Below are 22,529 nucleotides of genomic sequence, written 5' to 3' on the forward strand. Positions count from 1 at the left end.
ATAGACGGGGTCACGTGACCCCGTCTAAAAATTAATCATTTGTTTAGTTACAAAATCACACAACAGAACTTGCTGAAGTATTTGATTAGAAGAATATATGTCATTGATTAATTTTAGCAAATACGAATTTAATGATTCAACTGAACTGGGTTTTTTGGTGATCGATATTTATGGTGTTTCATGTACCATGCATTGGACATCCATGGAAATTTCCTTTTGATCATGCGTTAATTATGAACCAAGTATATAAAAAAACTTAACCATAGATTGAACAATATTAAGCAATCATCGTGCAGTAGATATTAAAAATAACAATATTTTCTTACTTCATGCAAAATATCCGGTGGTTCGAGAGAATATATTTATTTATTAGTCTGATTTTTAAAAGTGTGTCAATGTAATATATGGAGCAAAAATAGCCTGCAGGAATTGATTGAAAAAAAAAACCCCATTAAATTATATCTACTCGTAAATAATAAATATTTTTCTCTACAAAGTTTCTGGCACAAAATTTTTAACTGCGGAAGCGTACGAAATAAAATGTTAATCTGGCTGTTCCATGTATGTTTAATATCCTGACTGAGATCGTATATAATGGCTTTACAGCGACAATACACATTTAAATCACACACCAAAAACCAGTATGATAATGCGCGGTGTTTAATTTGTCTGCACTGCATTGGTGTGTCATAGGACCGACGACATCCAAAATTAAGCATTAAATGCTTAAATAAAAATATAAGCCGAATCTGTTTTAATAAAACAATAAAAAAAATCAAGGCCTTTTATTTGAATTCAAAAATAAAAGATTAATGAGAATAAACTATTTTTATTATAAAACATCTATCAGGATACATATGTACTAGATACCATACAAATATGATAATTTTATAATGATATACGTCGTATTGAAAACGTACAAGCATATACAAGATTACCAAAAACAGGCAATACATTGAACAATTAAGAAGCATCTCGTACAAATTGAAAAAAAATCTCTGGAATATTACGTATATACACAGATATAACGAATTCTCTGATATAGCGAAGTTTTTTTGAGTTTCCCGTAAAATACTGATTTTGAGTCCCGTAGCGGTGAATAATAACGAAATTTAAAACTTTTATAACGATTTTTTTTCCAGCTTAAAAAGAACGTGCATTACTATTCAACATAATTAAGCATTAAATGCTTAAATAAAAATATAAGCCGAATCTGTTTTAATAAAACAATAAAAAAAATCAAGGCCTTACATTTGAATTCAAAAATAAAAGATTGATGAGAATAAACTATTTTTATTATAAAACATCTATCAGGATACATATGTACTAGATACCATACAAATATGATAATTTTATAATGATATACGTCGTATTGAAAACGTACAAGCAACACATATACAAGATTACCAAAAACAGGCAATACATTGAACAATTAAGAAGCATCTCGTACAAATTGAAAAAAAAATCTCTGGAATATTACGTATATACACAGATATAACGAATTCTCGGATATAGCGAAGTTTTTTTGAGTTTCCCGTAAAATACTGATTTTAAGTCCCGTAGCGGTGAATAATAACGAAATTTAAAACTTTTATAACGAATTTTTTTCCAGCTTAAAAAGAACGTGCATTACTATTCAACATAATAGTTTGAATGAATTTATTTTGATATGTTTTTAATTCACAATCAAATATTTAAAGGCATTTAAAGTAATGTATTTTTAGTTTAAGCCTCAATTAGCAAAAATCAAAGCCTGGTCAGAGAAAACATGTATTTAGTGAATTCGCTATTGTTAATTATAACGAAGTCATTATACGGCTATAACGAGTTACGGTTATCATGAAGTTAATTCATTTGTCCTTAGGACTTCGCTATAACATATATGTATGTATGGATGGATGTATGTATATATATTAAATGCATTAACTGCATTATATAAAAAAACCTACTCACATGTTAATTTTTTTTAACATAAAATGTTATTTATATTAAACGGTGATACATTAAATGTTTTTAGTAGACATATTAAATTCATTTCTTTTTAAGCCTTGTCACGATGTACAATTATGCTTTTCTTTGAATATATATTCTCTTGTGCAATTTTTCTTTTATGATATGTTTTTAATGGTCATGATTAAATATACATGTATCAATGTTACAATTGAAATTGAAGGTTGGTGATTAAATACAGCAAATATCTTCATGCTGCTTTTTATAAAAGCAGCTTGAACATTTTCTTCTTTTCTTCATTATCACTGCAAAAAAAAAAATTAAATAAATAAAATAAGATAAAACAGTCATGGCCATATTTGATGTCTCTCCAGTTAACTGGGATTCATGAATGTATATATGCATATTATTTATATACTACTGTGTCCTATCTTAAAGAACATATTAAAACAATTTTTCCAAAAGAAAAAGGTATGCCATAAAAATAAAACATAGTTCAATTTTATTGAATTTAAACATAATATATATTTTAATTAAGAGTAACAAGAAATAGTTTGCTTAAATGCATAAATTAATATATAGTTATTCATTGATATACTTATACAAAATAATTATCAATTGTTTCAATTTATACTTGACTGAAATTAATAAAGAATTACCTCTTGGTTCAATGGTTTTGAGCTAATTTCCGGACGTTTGATTCTAAACTACAGAAAAAATTAAAACAACAAATATTATTGAATATTCAACATATTCACTTTGAAACAATTTACAATTAAATGATAACAAATAAGATAGCATACACATTTATGACTGATAAAATTTTAAATGACTTGAAAATGCAACTAATCAGAGTTGTCAAGTGAGTTTCATCTCTTGTTTTTGTACATTAAAGTAAGAACAATTGCATATGAGTGATGAAACAGAGTCGGAAATGGAAGAAATACATTCATATAAATACTAGCTAGATACTTGCATTCTTTACCTTTTTGTTTGGTTGTACCGCTTGATACATGAAATCCGATGAGATCCCTGCCTGTGCAGTATTGTCATAACCTGTTAACAATAATGAAAAGTATATTCACAGGCAACTAGGGCAGGACATTAATTTAATATCGAAGTGTCAAAATAACATGATTATGATTACTGTATATGTACATTCTTTAAAGATTATTGATCCTTTTATAACAGAATAAAACAGGCTAATAAAGCAACAACAACAAAAAAACCATAACAATAACAACCAAAAAAATTAAAAAATAACCCCAACCCCCTTTAAACATAAAAAAAAATTGATTAACTATAACGTATAAATGGAAATGATCAAATATCTGCCCTCCCCCTCCCCCATTTAAACATGTTTTTAAATAGTATCGCATCATAATCTAATTTTTATAAAACATCATACGTGTCTAGCACATTGATCTTGATATTAGTCACTATTGTCCAATACCTTTTCATCTATGACGGCACTAAAATAGGCTAATTCCCGCGATTTAAAAAAAATAACGAAAATTTTGTCATTTTCCTTCATATTTTGCGTTTGGAAGTATAGCGCACAGGTCTTCTCAAGTACGGTTTTTACACTTTTTTGTTTTACATATCATAGTTAAACATGATACTTGAGCAAGCATGCCCTAAATGTTTCTTAGATAAAGAAACAAATAATTAAAAAAACCCACCCATATTTTGCTCCAGAAGATTAATTTATCAAAATAAGACAATCTTCATGACGTCATTTCTACATTATGACTTCACTAGGGTAATGACTTATTAAATACTTATTTTCATTATGATCTCAATTATCTTCAAACTTATTTTTTAAAGATCTCTACAGAACTTTAATTTTTAGGGCGACAAATCCATAAAACCGCATGTAGTCCTTTACTTCGATTGTGTAGACAAAATGAATACTTCAACTACATTTAGTTGAAATGACTAATAAGATTGCAAAGGTTTTCAATTAATATGTCTATTATATTCTAATATGCTAATACTTAGTTTATTAATGTTTGTAAAGTTAATTTGTTTTTTTTTTCCAATTGTAAAGCAATATTCGAGAGGTTTTTCATGCTTTTAATTTGACCCCAGTTCGAGTGAAAAGCGTCATACTCACTATAGGATTCTCTTGTACTGTAAACGTCATCAAATCCATCCCTTCCGATTCCGTCTCTAAGTCCTGTCCAATAATGCAGAGAAAATGGAGATTCATATCTAGCCTGGCTGTTGTATTTTATGGGCACTCCAGAGGCAAATGTATTTCTGTATAAAGATAAATACACAAAAACTGATAAAGGTTTCTTAGAAACAGCTAAAATATAGGGCCGTCATCTTCTATCATTAAAACACACATTGTATATACCGTAATGATGAACAATTTTCCCGAAGAATATTTACTTATTTAATTGTTTTTGTATATCATTGATAAACTTACTTAGATTTACTATCAAAAGGCGGTATTGACATTTTCTTAAGATTTTGTCTTCTTCGAACGTAGCAGATAATGATGACCCCGATGAAACCAGCAAGGGTCAACAGCGACATTACGACCCCAAGTCCGATAATTAACTGAAAGTTGTTATCTAATAAAAAATTAAGAGCATTTCCGTCTGCCAGCATATCAAATAAATGCAATGAAAGGTACAAATCTAAACGTTCACATAAACGAACAAGTGGCCCATATGGCCACATCGCCCACATGAGCAACAATGACTTTATATGGGCGTTCAAAGGATAAGGATATTGTGCCATATGGCCCCTCGGTAGAATACCAAATATCCAAATTTTACATTTATTTTTGCATAAAATTAATTTTTGACATTGTCTAGTTTTTACCAAAATAAGATCCTATACAATAGATAAAACTAAACTTTTGGTAGAGGTACACTGTTAACTTCAAATTCCCTTTATTTTCGTTCCCTTCCGCCCACTTTATAAAGTGATCAAAATGTATGAGAACATAGGTACATTTTCTTCCTCAACTACTTACTAGTTATTGTATTTTTAAAAAATATCATAATTAAGGTCTTCCGTTTCCAACGGAAGACCTTATTGTTATTGCTTTGTTTCTTTTTCCCTTTTATTATTTTTTTTTTTTCTTACGCTTTTTTGTACAAGCGATTTTTTGAAAACGACTTGACCGATTTTCGTGAAAATTTCAGATCTTGTAGATATTGATATAAACCTTATATATAATTTTTTATTTTAATGACGTCATTTCCGTTCGGGAGATATTGACGTTTTAGTGATTTTTAGAGGGTCATTTTGTCCTGCTATCTCCTCCTAAACGAAAAAAGATATTGAATTTAAATTTTCAGGGATTGTAGACAAAAGATTGTAGATGTGTTTAAAGGCATTTGTGGTTGTCTGGCTTCTAAGGCGTCGAAGCTCGCCTGGACCCGAAAATCGAGTTTAAAAAAACGACGTAATTTTTAATGGTTTTCGTTCTTTATCTCCTTTCCTGAAAATATTTTACCATAACATATAGAGCAAATAAAATTTATATTTACAGGATCTTCCGTTTGATAACAAGAAAAAGGGGCTGGTCCCTTAAATAAGGGGCCAAAAGGGCTCTAAAGTCTTTCTCCCAAAGCACTTTACTGAGAAATATTTTGTAATATGTTTAAGAAGCAAAAATGTTCATCTTTATACTAATAAAACTATACATTATAAATTTTTTATTATGCGTTGCGTAATTAGGGGTTTTAGGGGCCAAAAATCCAAAACTTCAATCGAATATATCTCAAAAAGGACAAATATTTTGAAAAGCAATATAGAATAAAAGATGTTTAGAATGATGTTTTAAACAATATTCAATCATAAAATGTTCGTTATCTGGCCCCAATAAGGAGATTAGGGGTCGGCCCCTAAAATGTCCTTTCCCAGATAGCTCTTAAACGGCAAAGAATTTCTAAACACTTGTTGAACAAAATATGTTTAATATCAAAAGAACTTTCGTATGATGCCAAGAAAAAGGGGCTGGCCCTTCAATTTAGGGGCCAAAAGGGCTCTAAAGTCTTTCTTCCATAGCACTTTACTGAGAAATGTTTTGTAATATGTTTAAGAAGCAAAAATGGTCATCTTTTACTAATAAAACTATACATTATCAAAATTTTATTATGCGTTACGTAATTAGGGGTTTTAAGGGGCCAAAGGTCCACAATTTCGATCGAATATATCTCAAAAAGGACAAATATTTTAAAAAGCAATATAGAATAAAAGATGCTTAGAATGATGTTTTAAACAATATTCAAGCATAAAAGTTTCGTTATCTGGCCCCAATAAGGAGATTAGGGGTCAGCCCCTTAAATATCATATTCCAGATAGCTCAAAAACGGCAAAGAATTTCTAAACACTTGTTGTACAAAATATGTTTAATATCAAAAGAACTTTTGTATGATGCCAAGAAAAAGGGGCTGGCCCTTCAATTTAGGGGCCAAAAGGGCTCTAAAGTCTGTCTTCCATAGCACTTTACTGAGAAATATTTTGTCATATGTTTAAGAAGCAAAAATGTTCATCTTTTACTAATTAAACTATACATTATAAATTTTTTATTATGCGTTACGTAATTAGGGGTTTTAAGGGGCCAAAAGTCCAAAACTTCGATCGAATATATCTCAAAAAGGACAAATATTTTGAAAAGCAATATAGAATAAAAGATGTTTAGAATGATGTTTTAAACAATATTCAATCATAAAATGTTCGTTATCTGGCCCCAATAAGGAGATTCGGGGTCGGCCCCTAGAACGTCATATCCCAGATAGCTCAAAAACGGCAAAGAATTTCTAAACACTTGTTGAACAAAATATATTTAATATCAAAAGAACTTTCGTATGATGCCAAGAAAAGGGGCTGGCCCTTCAATTTAGGGACCAAAAGGGCTCTAAAGTCTTTCTTCCATAGCACTTTACTGAAAAATGTTTTGTTATATGTTTAGGAAGCAAAAATGTTCATCTCACATTTATTTAACAACATATTATAATTATTTTATCATGTGTTCCGTATTAAGGGGTTTTAATGGGTTTTAAGGGGCCAGAAGTACCAAACTTTGATATCATACCTCAAACAGAACAAATATTTTAAAAAACATTATTTGGAAAATCAATATAGAATAAAATGCTGAGAATGATGTTCCTAATTAAATTCAACCATCAATTTTTTTTGTTGCCCCAATAAGGAGATAAAGGGTCAAATATCAAAGTCAAGGTCATATTACCTTCAAAAAATCGCACGGAAGACCTCCTCGTTGCTCGCAACGAGATCGTGTCTAGTTATTACTGTATTTTATCTAAAAATGTCTATATTTGAAAGAAGAAAACTGTACCTCAATGCGTTCGATCCCTCAAATTGAAAACATTCAAAAATAAATTTCATTGGTCTCTCCCCATTACAAAATGACTCGCGTGACCTTTTATAACCTTACTCACTTGATTGAAAAATGTTGTCAGGTGATATGTTAAAGAGATATTATAATCAATGTATTGACTGTCATATCATTATATTTTACTAAGGCGCACCCATTGCATTCATTTTTATTCAAAAACAACAAATGGCTACAAACCAGGATGATTTTCCACTGAAATTTTTTCTCTGAAAAAAGCGATATTGCCTTAATTACTTAACAGAAATGTGCCAGAACCATGGACACTGTTTTAACCGTGTCGTTTTTTACTTGGGACTGAAAAACTATCAAAATTGATGTAATTGATGTAAAATTGATCTTATAAGGAGGGGGCCGCAGAAAAAAGTTATAGCAAAGTTACAACATATCATCCTTTTAATTTGTTTGTTCAAATATCTAACGTTTGACGAGACATTTCTATTGATCAACACAATTTCAGCGTCAACAGTAGAATTATAAGGAAGCTACAGAGCTCACAATTCTGCTATATATATTCTGCTTCTATATATATATAATAAAAAATAAGAGAAAGCCGATTCAAAACTCACTAAAAAATAACAGAAAGCCGATTCAAAACTTTACTCATTTTGGATTTTATATATATATATATATATATATATATATATATATATATATATATATATATATATATATTTCCGTCGGCGATATAAAACTCTGTTTGAACTGAATAGACTCGAGCAAATGCTGAGCATCTCAACAAAACACATTGCATTTTTCAACCATTACGCAAAAAGATCATACCGAATAACCAATATAATGATTTGTATTTATGTTGTTAATACTTCATTTTTTTTGCTTTTTTGCGCAAGTAAAGAGTCAACTGTTTGATTTACCGAAGTTTACCCAAGTTAATGTTTGATTTGATACCTAAAAAATACAAAATACAGGCAATAGTTCTCCGGGTCACATTGCAAATAACGAAAATGAAACGATAATCAAAAATGCTATAACACCAGCATCAAAAGTGAAAACTTTCAACGCATTGAAATAATTAACCTTAATTTACTTCACAAAATCGGCACCAATGTATCTTGAATGGTTCAAAGGTTCTCTTTGCACGCGAACTAATGCACAAGAAACAAATTCATCGTTGTCAGACCGACCCGTTTATCATACGTCCAACATGGCTGCTTTTACAAGAGAACCTCGTTTTTGACGAACCTAAAGTTATAAATTGATTGAAACACGCCTTTCCTTGATCATTATTTTCGTGATAACTCAGATTTGAAATAAAATTAGCCCTTAATTTTTGCAATTTATATCTTCCTGTCCATAAGGAGGATTTATGCTAAATTATGTTGAATTTGACGGAATAGTTTTTGAGAAAAAGATTTTTAAAAATGCACCCCCCCTTTTTTTTTTTTAACAATTCCGAGGATTTTTCCGCTTTAAATGCAAACAGACCTTTTATTCTGCAATTCATATTTGCCTTCCCATAAGGATGCTTTGAGCCAAATTTTGTTAGAATTGGCCAAGCGGTTTTAGAGAAGTTCAAAATGTAAAAAGTTTACAGACGATCGGATAGACGGACGGACGGAAGAACGGACAACGGACAAAATGTGATCAGAAAAGCATTTTATGACAAATCATTCTATGACAAGCGTATGTTTGCATAGAGTTTAGTCTGAAAACAAAATTATTTCAAAACTATTTACATGTTTATGTCAAGTTAACAGGACAGGCATGACAATAATACAATCACAAAAAATAAATTATATGCAAATATTCATTGTTAGATGTAGATAATTGCAATTTTGAATAAATTGTTGTATCTAAAAGAAACTACTTACTCGAATCCGTCATTTCTCTAAAAATAGAGCAAAAATTAAAAAAAAAATATTAACAATTATTCAAAGTACTCAATACAGGGTTATGCTTTATAAAATATTGTATGCTTGATTATTATCTAATTCACAATATTCAATTATTCAAACACATATGCTACAGAGAGAGAGAGAGAGAGAGAGAGAGAGAGAGAGAGAGAGAGAGAGAGAGAGAGAGAGAGAGAGATACATGTACGGTTTTACTTTTACTATGATAATAATTGTTATGAAAAACTAACTTGCGGCAATAAGCTTTACTGTTGTCTTCCTCACATTTCTCATGTTCTTTGCATGGATAACTAATTACATACACTTCGCATTTTGAAGAAGCATTGGTGATAACTGTAAGTAAATTTAGTTCAATATTTAAGTTTATCAAATACGTGTCTTAGTAAGAAAACCTGCTTAATATCTGAATCATATACCATTTGCAATACTCAAATAGTTAACTTAATTTTCGAACATATTCGTCGTATAAAGATTACTGCTATAAAACATGCCTAGTTGCTTTCCAGTGCCATCTTTTACTGATACAGATATAGTTGTAAGGTTCTCAGTATCATACTCAATGTTGGTTTTAGACAAAATAAACATGGACGCCACAAGATCTTGATTTGCCTTTTCGGTTTTTTTCGCGATAACTTCATGTTCAACAATTGTACTTCCTCTCCTGAATAAAGAATCAATTGCATTTACTTATTTGGATTGAACAACATTTTTTTATCATGTTTCTAAACAGTTTTAAACAGTTTTCAGGTGTTTTTTCCATATTTTTAAAAGACAAATTATTTTAGTGTCAAATTTCACCATATATAGTCTATAGAATTGTTGGAACGCTAAACTTTGCAGAAACAATCACTTAATAAAATACCTTATTGCAAGAATGAGTATTTTGATGAATCCAGCAATTCGGCCTTTGTAGAAAAAAGTGAGCTGCAATAAATAAATAAATAAATGATAAATATATATATATATATATATATATATATATATATATATATATATATATATATATATATATATATATATATATATATATATATATATACCGTTTTCAACATCAATAATGTGCACTTAACTTACAGATGATTCCATGTTTCGCACGACACGGCCATAGTTTATAAGTGATATGTTCTCTCCAAAAGTCGCAACTACCCTTAGTTTAATCTCAGTAGTTTCTGTAAAAATAAACAGAAATAAACAGTTTGGAAAAAAAACCCATATATGATTAAATCATTCTTTAAAAAAAATATGTGTGATGTGTCCTTATATAAGATTATACTCACGAGGAATATATGTGGTTACTTTTTCTAAAACAGAAGACAAAAAAAAACATACTAACGAAATCATGGTTATTAAACGATCTATCAAAAAGAAGAAAAAAACTATCTGTTTTCCAAAAACATGCAATCACAAGTGCTTTTATCTACCATTAGTAGGGCTTTCACTTCCTCCTGTGGTTGTTGGACTAGCTTCAGTACTTTGTGATGATTCAACCGTGCTTTGGACTGTTGTCTGGGTACTCTCATATGTACTCTCTGTAGCTGTTGTTATGGTCATGTCTATAAAACGAAATAAACAATAACAAACTTTTAACGTTGCTATACTTCATTTAATTTATAAGACAAAATCTCTTATATCCAGTAATATAAATAAAGTAAACGAAACTTTTAATATCTGTTTATTAAATTTCAGAATAATGTGTGCCTATAATTCATGATCAAAGTAATTTTGTTAAAAATTGGAAAAAATAAAATGGTCGTAAATGTGCCCCATTAAAACAAAAGACATTTTTTTCAACCGTTAGTAGTGCTTTCACTTCCTCCTGTGGTTGGTGGACTAGCTTCAGTACTCTGTGATGATTTGACAGAGCTTTGGACTGTTGTCTTGGTACTTTCATACGTATTCTCTGTCATTGTTGTTGTGGTCATGTCTATAAAACGAAACAAACAATAATGTTCCGACTTGCTTTATTGATATTACATGTATCACGAACTTTTAATATTTCTGTACATCATTTCCCTTAATTTGCCAAAATATTTATATCAAGTAATATATATAGTGATATAAATTGTAAATATTGATTTTAGTTTTGAAATTATGAACTTCTTAAGCTTTCTCTATAGGTAAAAGTCTTTTACAAAAAAGGCGTTGTTAAGGTCAAAATAGCGTTTAAAAATGGCCAACAGTCAGATTTCATAATTTAATTTCAAAGCTTTTTAGAGGAATAAAATGTGTGCGTATTATATTATACAAATATGTATCAGAGAAATGATATTGGAACACTTCAACAAATGCAAATAGAAGCTGTCCCACCCCTTACTAAATTGTTAATTTTCTTTGTTTTATCGTATTTAGGTGTATTTACTGAAAAATTCTTTGCTCGAGATTTTATTTATCCTTCTTGTTCCTCAACATTCCTGTTTTTATTACACTATATGGACCGATACAAAATACTTAAAAAGATATATAAAGAGAGGAATATTTTCTGCATTAATGTGTAGAAATGGGTATTTTAGGCTTTAAAGACATTAGTATCAGAAGCGTATGCCTCTCCTTTCCTTTAACGCATTTATTGCAAATAAATCTAACCACTATAATATCATCACATGTAATGGAAAAGCTCATAATTCAAAATATGCCCCAAATCAACATATCGTCCAGATTTATATATAATGATAAGTATGCGCAATTTGTTTTGGGCAACCCTAAGAATTTTACTCTTTTCAACATCATTAGGAACAATTTATATTTTGTACATGGAGTCAAGCTGTCTTTGTCTTCGTTCAGGATAAAACAACCTCTTGGAAAATTGTAAACATGTGTTTGGTCCAAACACTACTGAATTAAAAATCCAATGATATTCCCGAAAATTGACCAACATTGTCCGACATATGCTTTATAACTACTGTACTGTAAATCCACTGTACCTCTACTGTACAGACCCTCTGTACCCCACTTTACTCCATTGTACTACACTGTATGCCATTAAACAGAACTGTACCTACCCACTGACCACTATTTGAGACCAAAATCTGGATTTGCTTTGATTCTATACTATTGCTTACAAGAGAAAAATGGGCTTATATTTCTTAAAGTTCAATATTACATGCGCGGTCATATTTATTTTTTAGGGGAGGGGACAGGGAAAATCAATGTTTTAGTGAGGAGGGGTGGCTTATACCTATTTTGGATAATTGTACTGTGTCAGTTTAAGAAATTTGAAGTTTTTCTAGAACCAACCCCTCCCAAGATCCGCACATGTATTAAACGATGAGACACCAATACATGTAAGCATACAAAATATAGCAACTTTAATTACTTAAAACGTCCAAAAATAATTTTCTAATATTAAGGTTTAAGTGACTTTATATTTACTTTTTTTTTACAATGAGTTTAATTTAATGAAATGTCAATTCTAGTATTTATGTTGGGACAATTTTCTTAATAATGCAAAGAAGACATTCTCCAGCATAATGATTTTTTTTTTCAAAATAAAGCAGATAACTGATCAAGACTTCAAAATGTCTGTGAAGTTTTACTTCACAGAAAGCTCAGCGAAGTAGTTTCTGTGTATACTGTACATGCTTTCAGTAGATCAAAAAGTGTGAATGTAGCGTATTCAGCCTTGTGAATTGTCAGTCTGACACCTTGTTCAGGATATTATGTAATTTCCTGATAGGGATTTTTATAATCTCTAGTCTACTCAATCATAGTTGTTTTTTCTCTACCTTAAGTAGTGCTCTCACTTCCTCCTGTGGTTGCTGGACTAGCTTCAGTACTTTGTGATGATTCAACCGTGCTTTGGACTATTGTCTGTGTACTTTCATCTGCACTCTGTGTAACTGTTGTTTTGGTCATGTCTGTTGAAAGAAAAAAAAACATCGTTTTTACGTCCATTTATTTAGATCACTATTCATGACATGCTTCATTCTATCTATGTCTGGAGATTCAGCCAAAAATTTGTACATCTTATAATATGATTGTACGTAAAATGTAATTTTATTTTTTGGAAACATAATATAGTTTTTCAAAATAAACAAATTCCTAAAATAAGTAAATTATGCTTTAAATTTTTATACTATTAACAAAATTGACATTACATATTGACCTCACATAAAAATTCAGCTTCACACTCAATTGGCAAGATACATATTTGCACTAAATTAAAGCCGATCTTGTTTAATAAAAATGATAGAACGTTTATACCATTGCAGACTCCATTTGATGACCCATATCGACAGTTACAATGCCATCCGTTATCACGGTTTTGACAAATCTCTAGGGTAGAGTTGCAGTCATGTGTCCCTATATCACATTCATCGACATCTACGGCACAGTTTGTTCCATTCCATGTTGTCTTGCAAACACACTGGCCGGTGACGTCATTACAGTCTATTGTATTATCCTCAATACATGTGCACCGATTGGCGCAGTCAACACCATAATGTGTACTGTTACATGCTAAAAGTTATTCATCATCCGTAAGTATTTTGCATTATGTACTTCGAGGTTAAGACTGTTGGTATGTAGATGTTTTGTGTTACATAAGCTTAAGAGCAACGTGACTTTTGATTTCTTCGTGTAAGATATTATCATAGATACAGTGAAGATTCATTGGTTATTTATTTCTTAACACCATTATATTAGAAATAGATCTTTACAGTATTATATAAGCAACATATAAATTATTTTTTTATTGACATCTATGCATCATTAAATAACAATGTGCAAAACAACTTTTGCACATCCATCCTTTTGTTTTACTGTATGAAAGTAATTTTTCTTATAAAATTTTACCAAGGATGCAATACAAACCTGCGCAAAAATGACCGTCACCACTAAATCCAGTTTTACAAGAGCACGTGAAATTGCCTTCCGTATTAGCACAGACGGCATTCGAGTCACAATTATCAGTCTTGAGTGAACATTCGTCGATATCTGAAAAAAATGTATAAAAAAAAATAAGTAGAAAAATATCAGTCATAAAAAATATCTACAGTAAAACACGGATTGCCTGCGTACATACTGTTCCAAAAGCCACATAAACATGAGGCCCATGGGCCATTTAAGTCATTTGATTTCAATTCAAAATTGAACATCATTCGTAAGTATAAATGCCTTTTTTTCTTGATAATTAATCCCTTATTAGGGACCTAAGAATAAATCAATATGAATAATGAATATCAACGCATTTTCCTTTTCCATCAGTAGCATATACACAAAGAAAATGATTGATTTGTAAATTTTGGTTGTAGCCTTCTGATCATCCTAACCACGCAACAGGTCTGTCTTTTGTATGACCAGAAGTAGACACGGACATTTAAAAAAATACATATTCACAATATGACAAATAGAGCACACTGCTAACTTAACATCTGCTAGACATCTATGGATATGATATTTAAAATAAAATTATAAACAAAGGAAATTCTCAAAATATGTTCGCATGCACAACATTCAAGATTTGAATTGTAATATAGTGTTTGCTTGTGAATAAAATCGTGCATGCACCCACCGGAACAAGACCCAGTAGCATCCTTTTTATATCCAACGTCGCAATTACATACGTATGACTCGTTCCTCTCCGAGCATTTAGCGTTTGGACCACAGATGGTTGTGTTAGCACACCTGAGAACGGCTTCTGTACAATCAACACCGTGCCATCCCTCTTTGCAGTAACAAGTTCCATTTTTCGTGTCACATGACTGAGTGTTTGTGAAATCACACGAACACTGTTTTGAACAATTTCTACCAAAGGTGTTCAAAGCACATTCTAAAAGTTCAATATAAAAATAAAAAATATATTATTCGATTAAATAGAAATTGCTAAATATAACAAAAGATCTTTGCTGAGCTACATGAATTAACCTTTACAGCTGCTGTTTGGTCTTCGTTCGAAACCTTCTTTGCAAACACATTGAAAAAAACCTTCATAATTAATGCATTCTTCAAAGGTGTTGTTACATGGACTTTCAGTGTTATTGCATTCATTAATGTCTGTATCACAAAATTGTCCTGTCCAACCAGATTTACACACACATCCACTTATATGGTCACACCTTTCCGAGCCTTCGCCACATTTACATTGTTCTTTACAATTTTCTCCGTACAAACCATCGACACATTCTGGAACACAGAAACAAGAAATTTTGAGGATATGTTCATATTTCGGCTAAAACTTTTTGTATGAATTTGAGAACTTTTTGCGTATATTTAAATTAATCCTTTCACTGAGCAAAAAAAAAACACCCCCCCCCCCCCCCAAAAAAGAAGAAGAAAAGACCACTGCAGAAACAGTTTATAAAACGCAGTAACAGGGACTTTACAATTTATTTGCAACGCCACTTTGAATTATTCATCATCCACCAACGGAGTTTTTGCTGTTAAAATACTGAAAACGGATTCGTCATTCTTCTTTATCATAACAATTTAAACGGGTATTGCTTTACTCTGTGTCTACTTTCTGCTTCCATCACTTTTTGCTCAACATCTCGATCATTACTAAAACTCTTTCAATACACTGTCCAAAATTTAGTTTTCGTGGATTTTGCATAGTAAACAAATAAAAAGGACCCGTATGGTAACGTTGAAAAATTGTGCGAGCTGTTTTTAGTTTTTCCTAAAGGCGAACAGATGTAAACATTTTCCATCACAAAATCTCCGTAAAAATTGTTTTTTTGCTCATATAAATTTCTTCGAGGAAAATAAATGAAGTCTCAATGACAAAAACTTGAATTTTTTCCCCTTACATCGTTTTTAAATCTACTTCATTAAAAGGGATGTGTATTTTAGTTAAAATTCTCGAAACAGTGACGGAAACAGCAACCTGAATAAATTATAGTATCATTTTCGATTAATATGAAAACGATATCCATTAATTACTTACGATTAAGAATACATACATACATACTGTGGAATCATTAGATTTCGTGGTGGCTCAATTTTCGTGGAATTCGTGGGTACCTCTCATCCACGAATTAGCATCCTTCACGAATTTATAAATTAGGGTAATAAATCAAATTTCCTTTGTAGGTTTTAGAGAATACACGAAATTACGTCCCCACAAACCTGTAAAATTTAATAAATCCACGAAAATTGGCCCCCACGAAATTTGATGATTCTACAGTACATACATACATATATATATATATATATATATATATATATATATATATATATATATATATATATATATATATATATATATATATATATATATATATATATATATATATATATATACCTTTGCATGATTTCCCATCATTTGTCAATACGTATCCAATGGTACAAGAGCATCCAAACGAGCCTTTTGTGTTTGTACAATTCTGTTGACATGTGCTTGAATCTTCACATTCATTTATATCTATAAATATGCAATGTTTACTTCAATATAACACAACTGTAAAACAAGTTTATATAGATATATCAACAACGACGTAAGAACATAATTATTTTGTTCATTTAGACATGACAATACAAGTATTTAAGCGTTTCTTTAGTGTTTCATTTTAAGCATTTAATGCTTAATTTTGGATGTAATCGGACTTTTAACACACCAATCAAATATTTGTGTATCATCGTTTAAAAACCATTTTGTGTTCCCTCGACCGAAATGTCACACTTTCATTGGTTTTAACATAACACGTGACTGCCTCATATATCTCTATATTTGTTTAGTGAATAAAAAATGAAAATAACAAACTTTCAACCATCTCAAAACCCATAAAACGAAATACAAATTCAAAGCAGAGCAACACGGACCTCTAAAAAGATAGAAGTATGATCAGGGGCTCGTAACATAAAGCATGCTAAGTTTTTTTTTACTTAGGTAGGGCCATAAGAAGGACTTAAGAAGGCGGAATCTTAGGACCTACATAAGTCATACTTAAGTGTCTTATACCGTAACATAAAGCAAACTTAGAAATGTCTTTATTAGCTAAAGCATGATTAGGTTAGACAAGAAAAACGAATTGTTCATTTCTTTTACCGAATTCGAATGTATTGGTAATAAATTATTAGCATTCTTAGGCTGATATCATGTTTATTTATAGATATTAGTGCTTGGTATATTTTGATATTAGATGGGGTAGAAGTAAATGTACAGCCACAACAATTCAAAGTGGCATGATTGTAAACATATGTACCTAAAATTTTTAAAAAGATCAAAGCAATGGATCTCAGGCAAAGCATTCAGTCTATTGTTGTTACTTCTTTGTTTTGATGTATATTCACTAGTCGTTCTCAAAGGCTGCCTGTGGTGTACAGTGTAATATCGCGATGCCGTTAAAACTTGATAGAATAATATAGTGGATTTATTTTATCGTTTGCTCAACATCTTACTTCACCAATAAGACAATTTCCTTACTCTGAGTATAATTTCTTCATTGAATTGAGGTTTTCGTCATTTTCAAAAATCACTGAGGGTTTTTGTCTTCAAAAGTTCATTTCATAAGTTCTCATTGTTTGTGAGTTTACATAAATAGTCACAAGTACGTCTTGTAAATTGACCATTACGTGTTTACAACCTATTCAGCAGCCCACTTGCATACTATATTGAAAATATTTCAGCTTATTACGATCATTGCTAATGTTTATATCAATAAAACTAAAGCTCTGATATTGGTAAATATCAAGATAGTAATTTTGATAAATTATGTTATAAATACACTGTATTTACATGCTGAATTAAAATAATTGACAAATAAACTTCTAAATTTGTGTAAAACAAACTTAGGATAAACTTAAGCCACCTCTATGGGCGGCCTAGGTTTTGGGTAAATTGTCCTCGCTAAGCACTCTTCTAGTTACGGACTTAAGTCTAAGAATGTACTTAACGAGACCGAGTACAGAACGAGTACGCGCGCTTTCGCGCAGCGTTTCATTTGTATTGTGACGTCATCTTTTTGCTTGGTTGACGCCATGGCGTGATAGTTTCAACTGCAGATATTCGGAGAAATTTGTTGAAAATAGCTCGTTTGATGCGTAAAATTGATGTTATATTGCGGAATAAACATAAATATCTCGAAGTTTAAGCTAAATTTGGGCTCGGGTCGAAAACGTGAAGAGGGTTCAGCAAGCCTAACCCTCAGTCACGTTTTCACCCGTCTAATTATAGCTTAATTCATATATTTCAAGACAATAACCATGTATTTTATATTCATGACCCTTAATATGTGATGTTATATATTTATTTATTACTTAAATATGTCTGAATGTTTTAATAACACTATAAAGATCACCATATCCGCCTTTGGCAAATAAAAAATAGCCATTATTTGACAAATCTGGGAAATTGGGCATACAAAAATCAACTTTGATAAGACCCCTGGAACAAACCAGGAGGTAAAAGGTTTTTTTTATTTGACTTTTTTATGCCTTTTAGCAATAACTTTAATACGTAGAACAGAAAAAGAAATCCCTAGGGCAGAAGTTTAAAAAAAAATGTAAAAAATGTGCAAAATTTATACATTTAAAGCAAAATCCCATAGGGTCCTATGTTAAGAATTAACAAACTTTGAGATGACACCCTAAACAAACGGTGTGGTAAATGTCTTATTCTTTTATCTGAAAATAATAATTATATCGGTAGAAATTCATGTAGAAATTTTCATTCAAAAATCTAGGGCAGAACAAATTAGACCCGGCCTCGTTAAGTCCTACTTGAGCACTGTCCTAGTCCGTTAGGTGATAAATTAGTATGAAAAACGTCAGTCAGCATGCGACCCAGGAGACTTTAAACGAGACTCGAAATAGTCCTGTTTTATCAACTTGTCTGTCAGTAGCTTGCCTAGCATTACCCAGATAGCATGACTACGTTGGGCCAACGTTGGCCCTTAGTTGTTCATTACGTTGTACCAACGTTGGCAGACTACGTTGGGCCAACGTAATTTTGCTCATCGGCCCTACGTTCGTCCAACATGTTGGGCCTACGTTGGTCCAACATGTTGGACCAACGTAGGGCCGATGAGCAAAATTACATTGGCCCAACGTAGCCTGCCAACATTGGTCCAACTTAATGAACAACTGAGGGTCAACGTTGGCCCAACGTAAAGATTACGAGGAAAATTACATCGGCCCAACGTCCTCTGTCAACGTTGGTCCATCCTAGTAAACAGGTGAGGGCTAACGTAGTGACAACGATCAAACTTTCAATGGCTAAACGTAGCTTGTCGGCACTCATTCAATGTAATCCCAATTTAAATTCAACACTCTTGTTCAATTAATTCCTGTTTGCTGTTTGGCTATTAAGATGCAGGGGTTCAAATATTCTATGCAACGAAAACATTATATACAGATTTTATTTTTTCTTAGTAAAAATGTACAATACATTTAAACACCTTTTAGAATTAAAAAGAATCGCTAGCATATTTCTTTGTCTATGTAAATTCCTTAGTAACAATCGAACTGTTGGGTCTGATCACTGTCCGGGTCACTGGCTTCAGCATGTTCAGTGGCTTGGGTTACTTCGTTGCTTTTTTTCTTTCTTCCCTTTTTTCCCTTCACCTTCACGGTCTTTGAAAATTCCCTATCTCTACATCTGTTGCAGAGGCACACATGCAGTCTGTTTTTTTCTTACTGTGGCTGAAAATGTAATTTTAGTTGTTATTTTTATTGTGCAATATGAATTAACGTTATCTGTTATACTGTAAAGAAATGTATAATATGATTATGAATTAATGCTTCTATATTTTTTTAATTTAACATTGACAATTCAAACATTATATAATATAAAGAAACATTGCACAAGCATTCGATTTCTTGAAAGAAAACTATTACTTACATAAGATAATGTAATAAATCATCATGTACTTACTTTTTGTAGCATATATATCCCCAATCTTCTAATGTATAATTCGTAGAGTAGAAAAAGCACTATTTCCTATAGGTGTACACGCACAACGGTTGCAATATATTCGGTTGCAATATATTCGAAATAAAAAGTAGCAGTTTTGACCATCCTGGTTATATCAGATAACCGATCTCCAAGGAAACTGGCCAGTCCCATGCTGTGAGTAGCACTGACCTAGATACTTGGGCAGTAAAGGAGCTCCGTCTGCCTCTTAATTTCGACACTTTAAGATTCGTTATGCAATAGGCGCTCCAGCTACAGGTGTACATACAGCTCATCAGATTTATATGAACAATAAACATCCTTCAACAGAGCAACAATGGCCAACATCTATGACCCAACAGTTTTAAATAATTAAGCCCAATACAATTTACAATGCTCCACTAAATTTCTCAAAAAATAAAAAAAAGATTCATTGTCGGGTTTAAAATCTAACAACGAACCAACGTTGGGCCAAGGCTTGACAGTTTAAAACTTTTTATATTAATAACATATACACAGCAAAACTCGTTTATAACGAATTTCAAGGGACCATAGAAAAAACTTCGTTATAGCCGTAATTCTCTATACGTTTATAACGAATTCGTAAAAAATATTATAGCGAATTCGTTATAAAATAATTAAGGGTTTTTCCGGCTAACAGTTTTCTAAAAAAATGTCAATATAACCATTTCATTTCAATTTAAAAAAAACCCGTATACTATTTGAATTTGAGTATTTTATATATGTATCTTAAAATTGCATGTTTCTTCAATGAAATTTGAAATGAAAACAATTCGTTATAAAAATGATAAAATACGTTAAAATTTTGCCAGCGGGGGTCTAAAAATTACTTCGTTATAGCCGTATATTCGTTATAGCCGTGTTCGTTATATACATCAATTTTCTATAGGTTTATATAAGAAATTTGCCGGGACATGAATAATAATTCGTTATAGCCGTAAATTCGCTATATCCGTGTTCGTTATATTCGAGTTTTGCTGTATTAACTATTTTTCAACCCAAATTACTGAGATCTATATGCATACAATGTATCATGTTATGTATTCCAAAGTAAGAGAAATAGATTAAACTTAACTAGTTATACATACAAACTTTTTAATTAACATTTTCATGTGTTAAAACATAATTAAGACACTATAAATTCCTTATAATTGCAATCAAAATAAACAGAGCAAATCACATTATTTACTCACCTTTACCTTAAATTTTTGTGGTTGTGTTAATGTTATCTGTTTGTTTGTTTTAACTCTGTCATAATTCGTAGCATGTAAAAATAATGACCCAAAGTTGGCCCAACTGCGCATTACCAACAATTAAATGAGATCACATGTTTTATCTTCGTTGGCCCACCCATGGCCCAACAAATTCAATGTTACGCCAACAAACATTTAGTTAGAATTCATGGAATGTTAAGATGTTGGCCCAACGTCGGGCCAACTGCGCATCACCAACAAATATAGATCATATGTTTTACTGGTGTTGGCCCAACGTTGGCTCAGCATTGTTACACCAACAGACACTTAGTCGAAATTTGTGGCATGTTATTATGTTAGCCCAACGTTGGGCCAACTGTGCATTACCAACAAATATAGATCATATGTTTTATTTATGTTGGCCCAACGTTGGCTCAACCTTGTTACACCAACAAACACTTAGTCGAAATTCGTGGCATGTTATTATGTTGGCCCAACGTTGGGCCAACTGCGCATTACCAACAAATATAGATCATATGTTTTATTTATGTTGGCCCAACGTTGGCTCAACCTTGTTACACCAACAAACACTTAGTCGAAATTCATGGCATGGTAAGATGTTGGCCCAACGTTGGGCCAACTGTGCATTATCAACAAATAGAGATCACATGTTTTACTTATGTTGGCCCAACGTTGGCTCAACCTTGTTACACCAACAAACACTTAGTCGAAATTCATGGCATGGTAAGATGTTGGCCCAACGTTGGGCCAACTGTGCATTATCAACAAATAGAGATCACATGTTTTACTTATGTTGGCCCAACGTTGGCCCGACGTTGTCATGCCAACAAAGCAATCAATGTGCTATGAAAGATGTGTTATAATGTTGGCCCAACGTTGGGCTAACATTGTGTGCCCAACGCCAACCATTGACCAACGGTACAACCAATTACCAACGTTGGCCCAACGTAGTCATGCTATCTGGGTAGAATCTGTTCATACGAAGAGCATACCCTTATGTATCGAATTAACTGAAAGACAAAAACACCATCCGCAGCAGGTGTTGAAGGTATATTGCTACATAAGTAAGGAACATTGACTAAAGAAAAATTGAAGTCATTGCGCTTATCATAAAGTTTTGCTTTTAGCTTTCCATCAATCTTTATTCTGTGAGAATTATTTTTCTGCAATATGGCCGTCATTGGCCGACGCTTCGCCTACTTATTTCGAAACTTCATATTATTTAATACAGAAACCGCATGCTGCAAGTTCTTAAAATATTTGGA

At 31.7% G+C, this 22,529-nt stretch overlaps 1 protein-coding gene across 5 annotated transcripts in view; it reads right to left on the bottom strand.

Moving 5' to 3' along the window:
- Window positions 1–1,277: 1,277 nt before the first annotated feature.
- The window catches only part of LOC128186578 (uncharacterized), a 59,616-nt gene continuing 38,364 nt past the window's right edge, over window positions 1,278–22,529 (bottom strand). For 3 of the 5 annotated variants that reach the window (XM_052856436.1, XM_052856583.1, XM_052856508.1), the window contains exons 33-39: window positions 16,442–16,561; window positions 15,067–15,324; window positions 14,714–14,971; window positions 14,014–14,136; window positions 13,405–13,659; window positions 12,927–13,058; window positions 10,999–11,128 (exon numbers count right to left, since the gene is read on the bottom strand). In XM_052856436.1, the coding sequence (XP_052712396.1) occupies window positions 12,928–13,058; window positions 13,405–13,659; window positions 14,014–14,136; window positions 14,714–14,971; window positions 15,067–15,324; window positions 16,442–16,561 (1,145 nt within the window). In that variant the 3' untranslated portion in view covers window positions 10,999–11,128; window position 12,927. Of the gene's footprint in view, window positions 2,256–2,609; window positions 2,658–2,935; window positions 3,007–4,066; window positions 4,213–4,384; window positions 4,533–9,162; window positions 9,180–9,434; window positions 9,538–9,695; window positions 9,866–10,066; window positions 10,129–10,278; window positions 10,374–10,481; window positions 10,506–10,998; window positions 11,129–12,926; window positions 13,059–13,404; window positions 13,660–14,013; window positions 14,137–14,713; window positions 14,972–15,066; window positions 15,325–16,441; window positions 16,562–22,529 lie in introns of those variants that run through there. The other 2 variants (XM_052856737.1, XM_052856659.1) reach the window with 2 other exon arrangements.

This window comes from Crassostrea angulata, chromosome 1, assembly GCF_025612915.1.
Source record: "Crassostrea angulata isolate pt1a10 chromosome 1, ASM2561291v2, whole genome shotgun sequence".
NCBI classification, from domain to species: domain Eukaryota; kingdom Metazoa; phylum Mollusca; class Bivalvia; order Ostreida; family Ostreidae; genus Magallana; species Magallana angulata.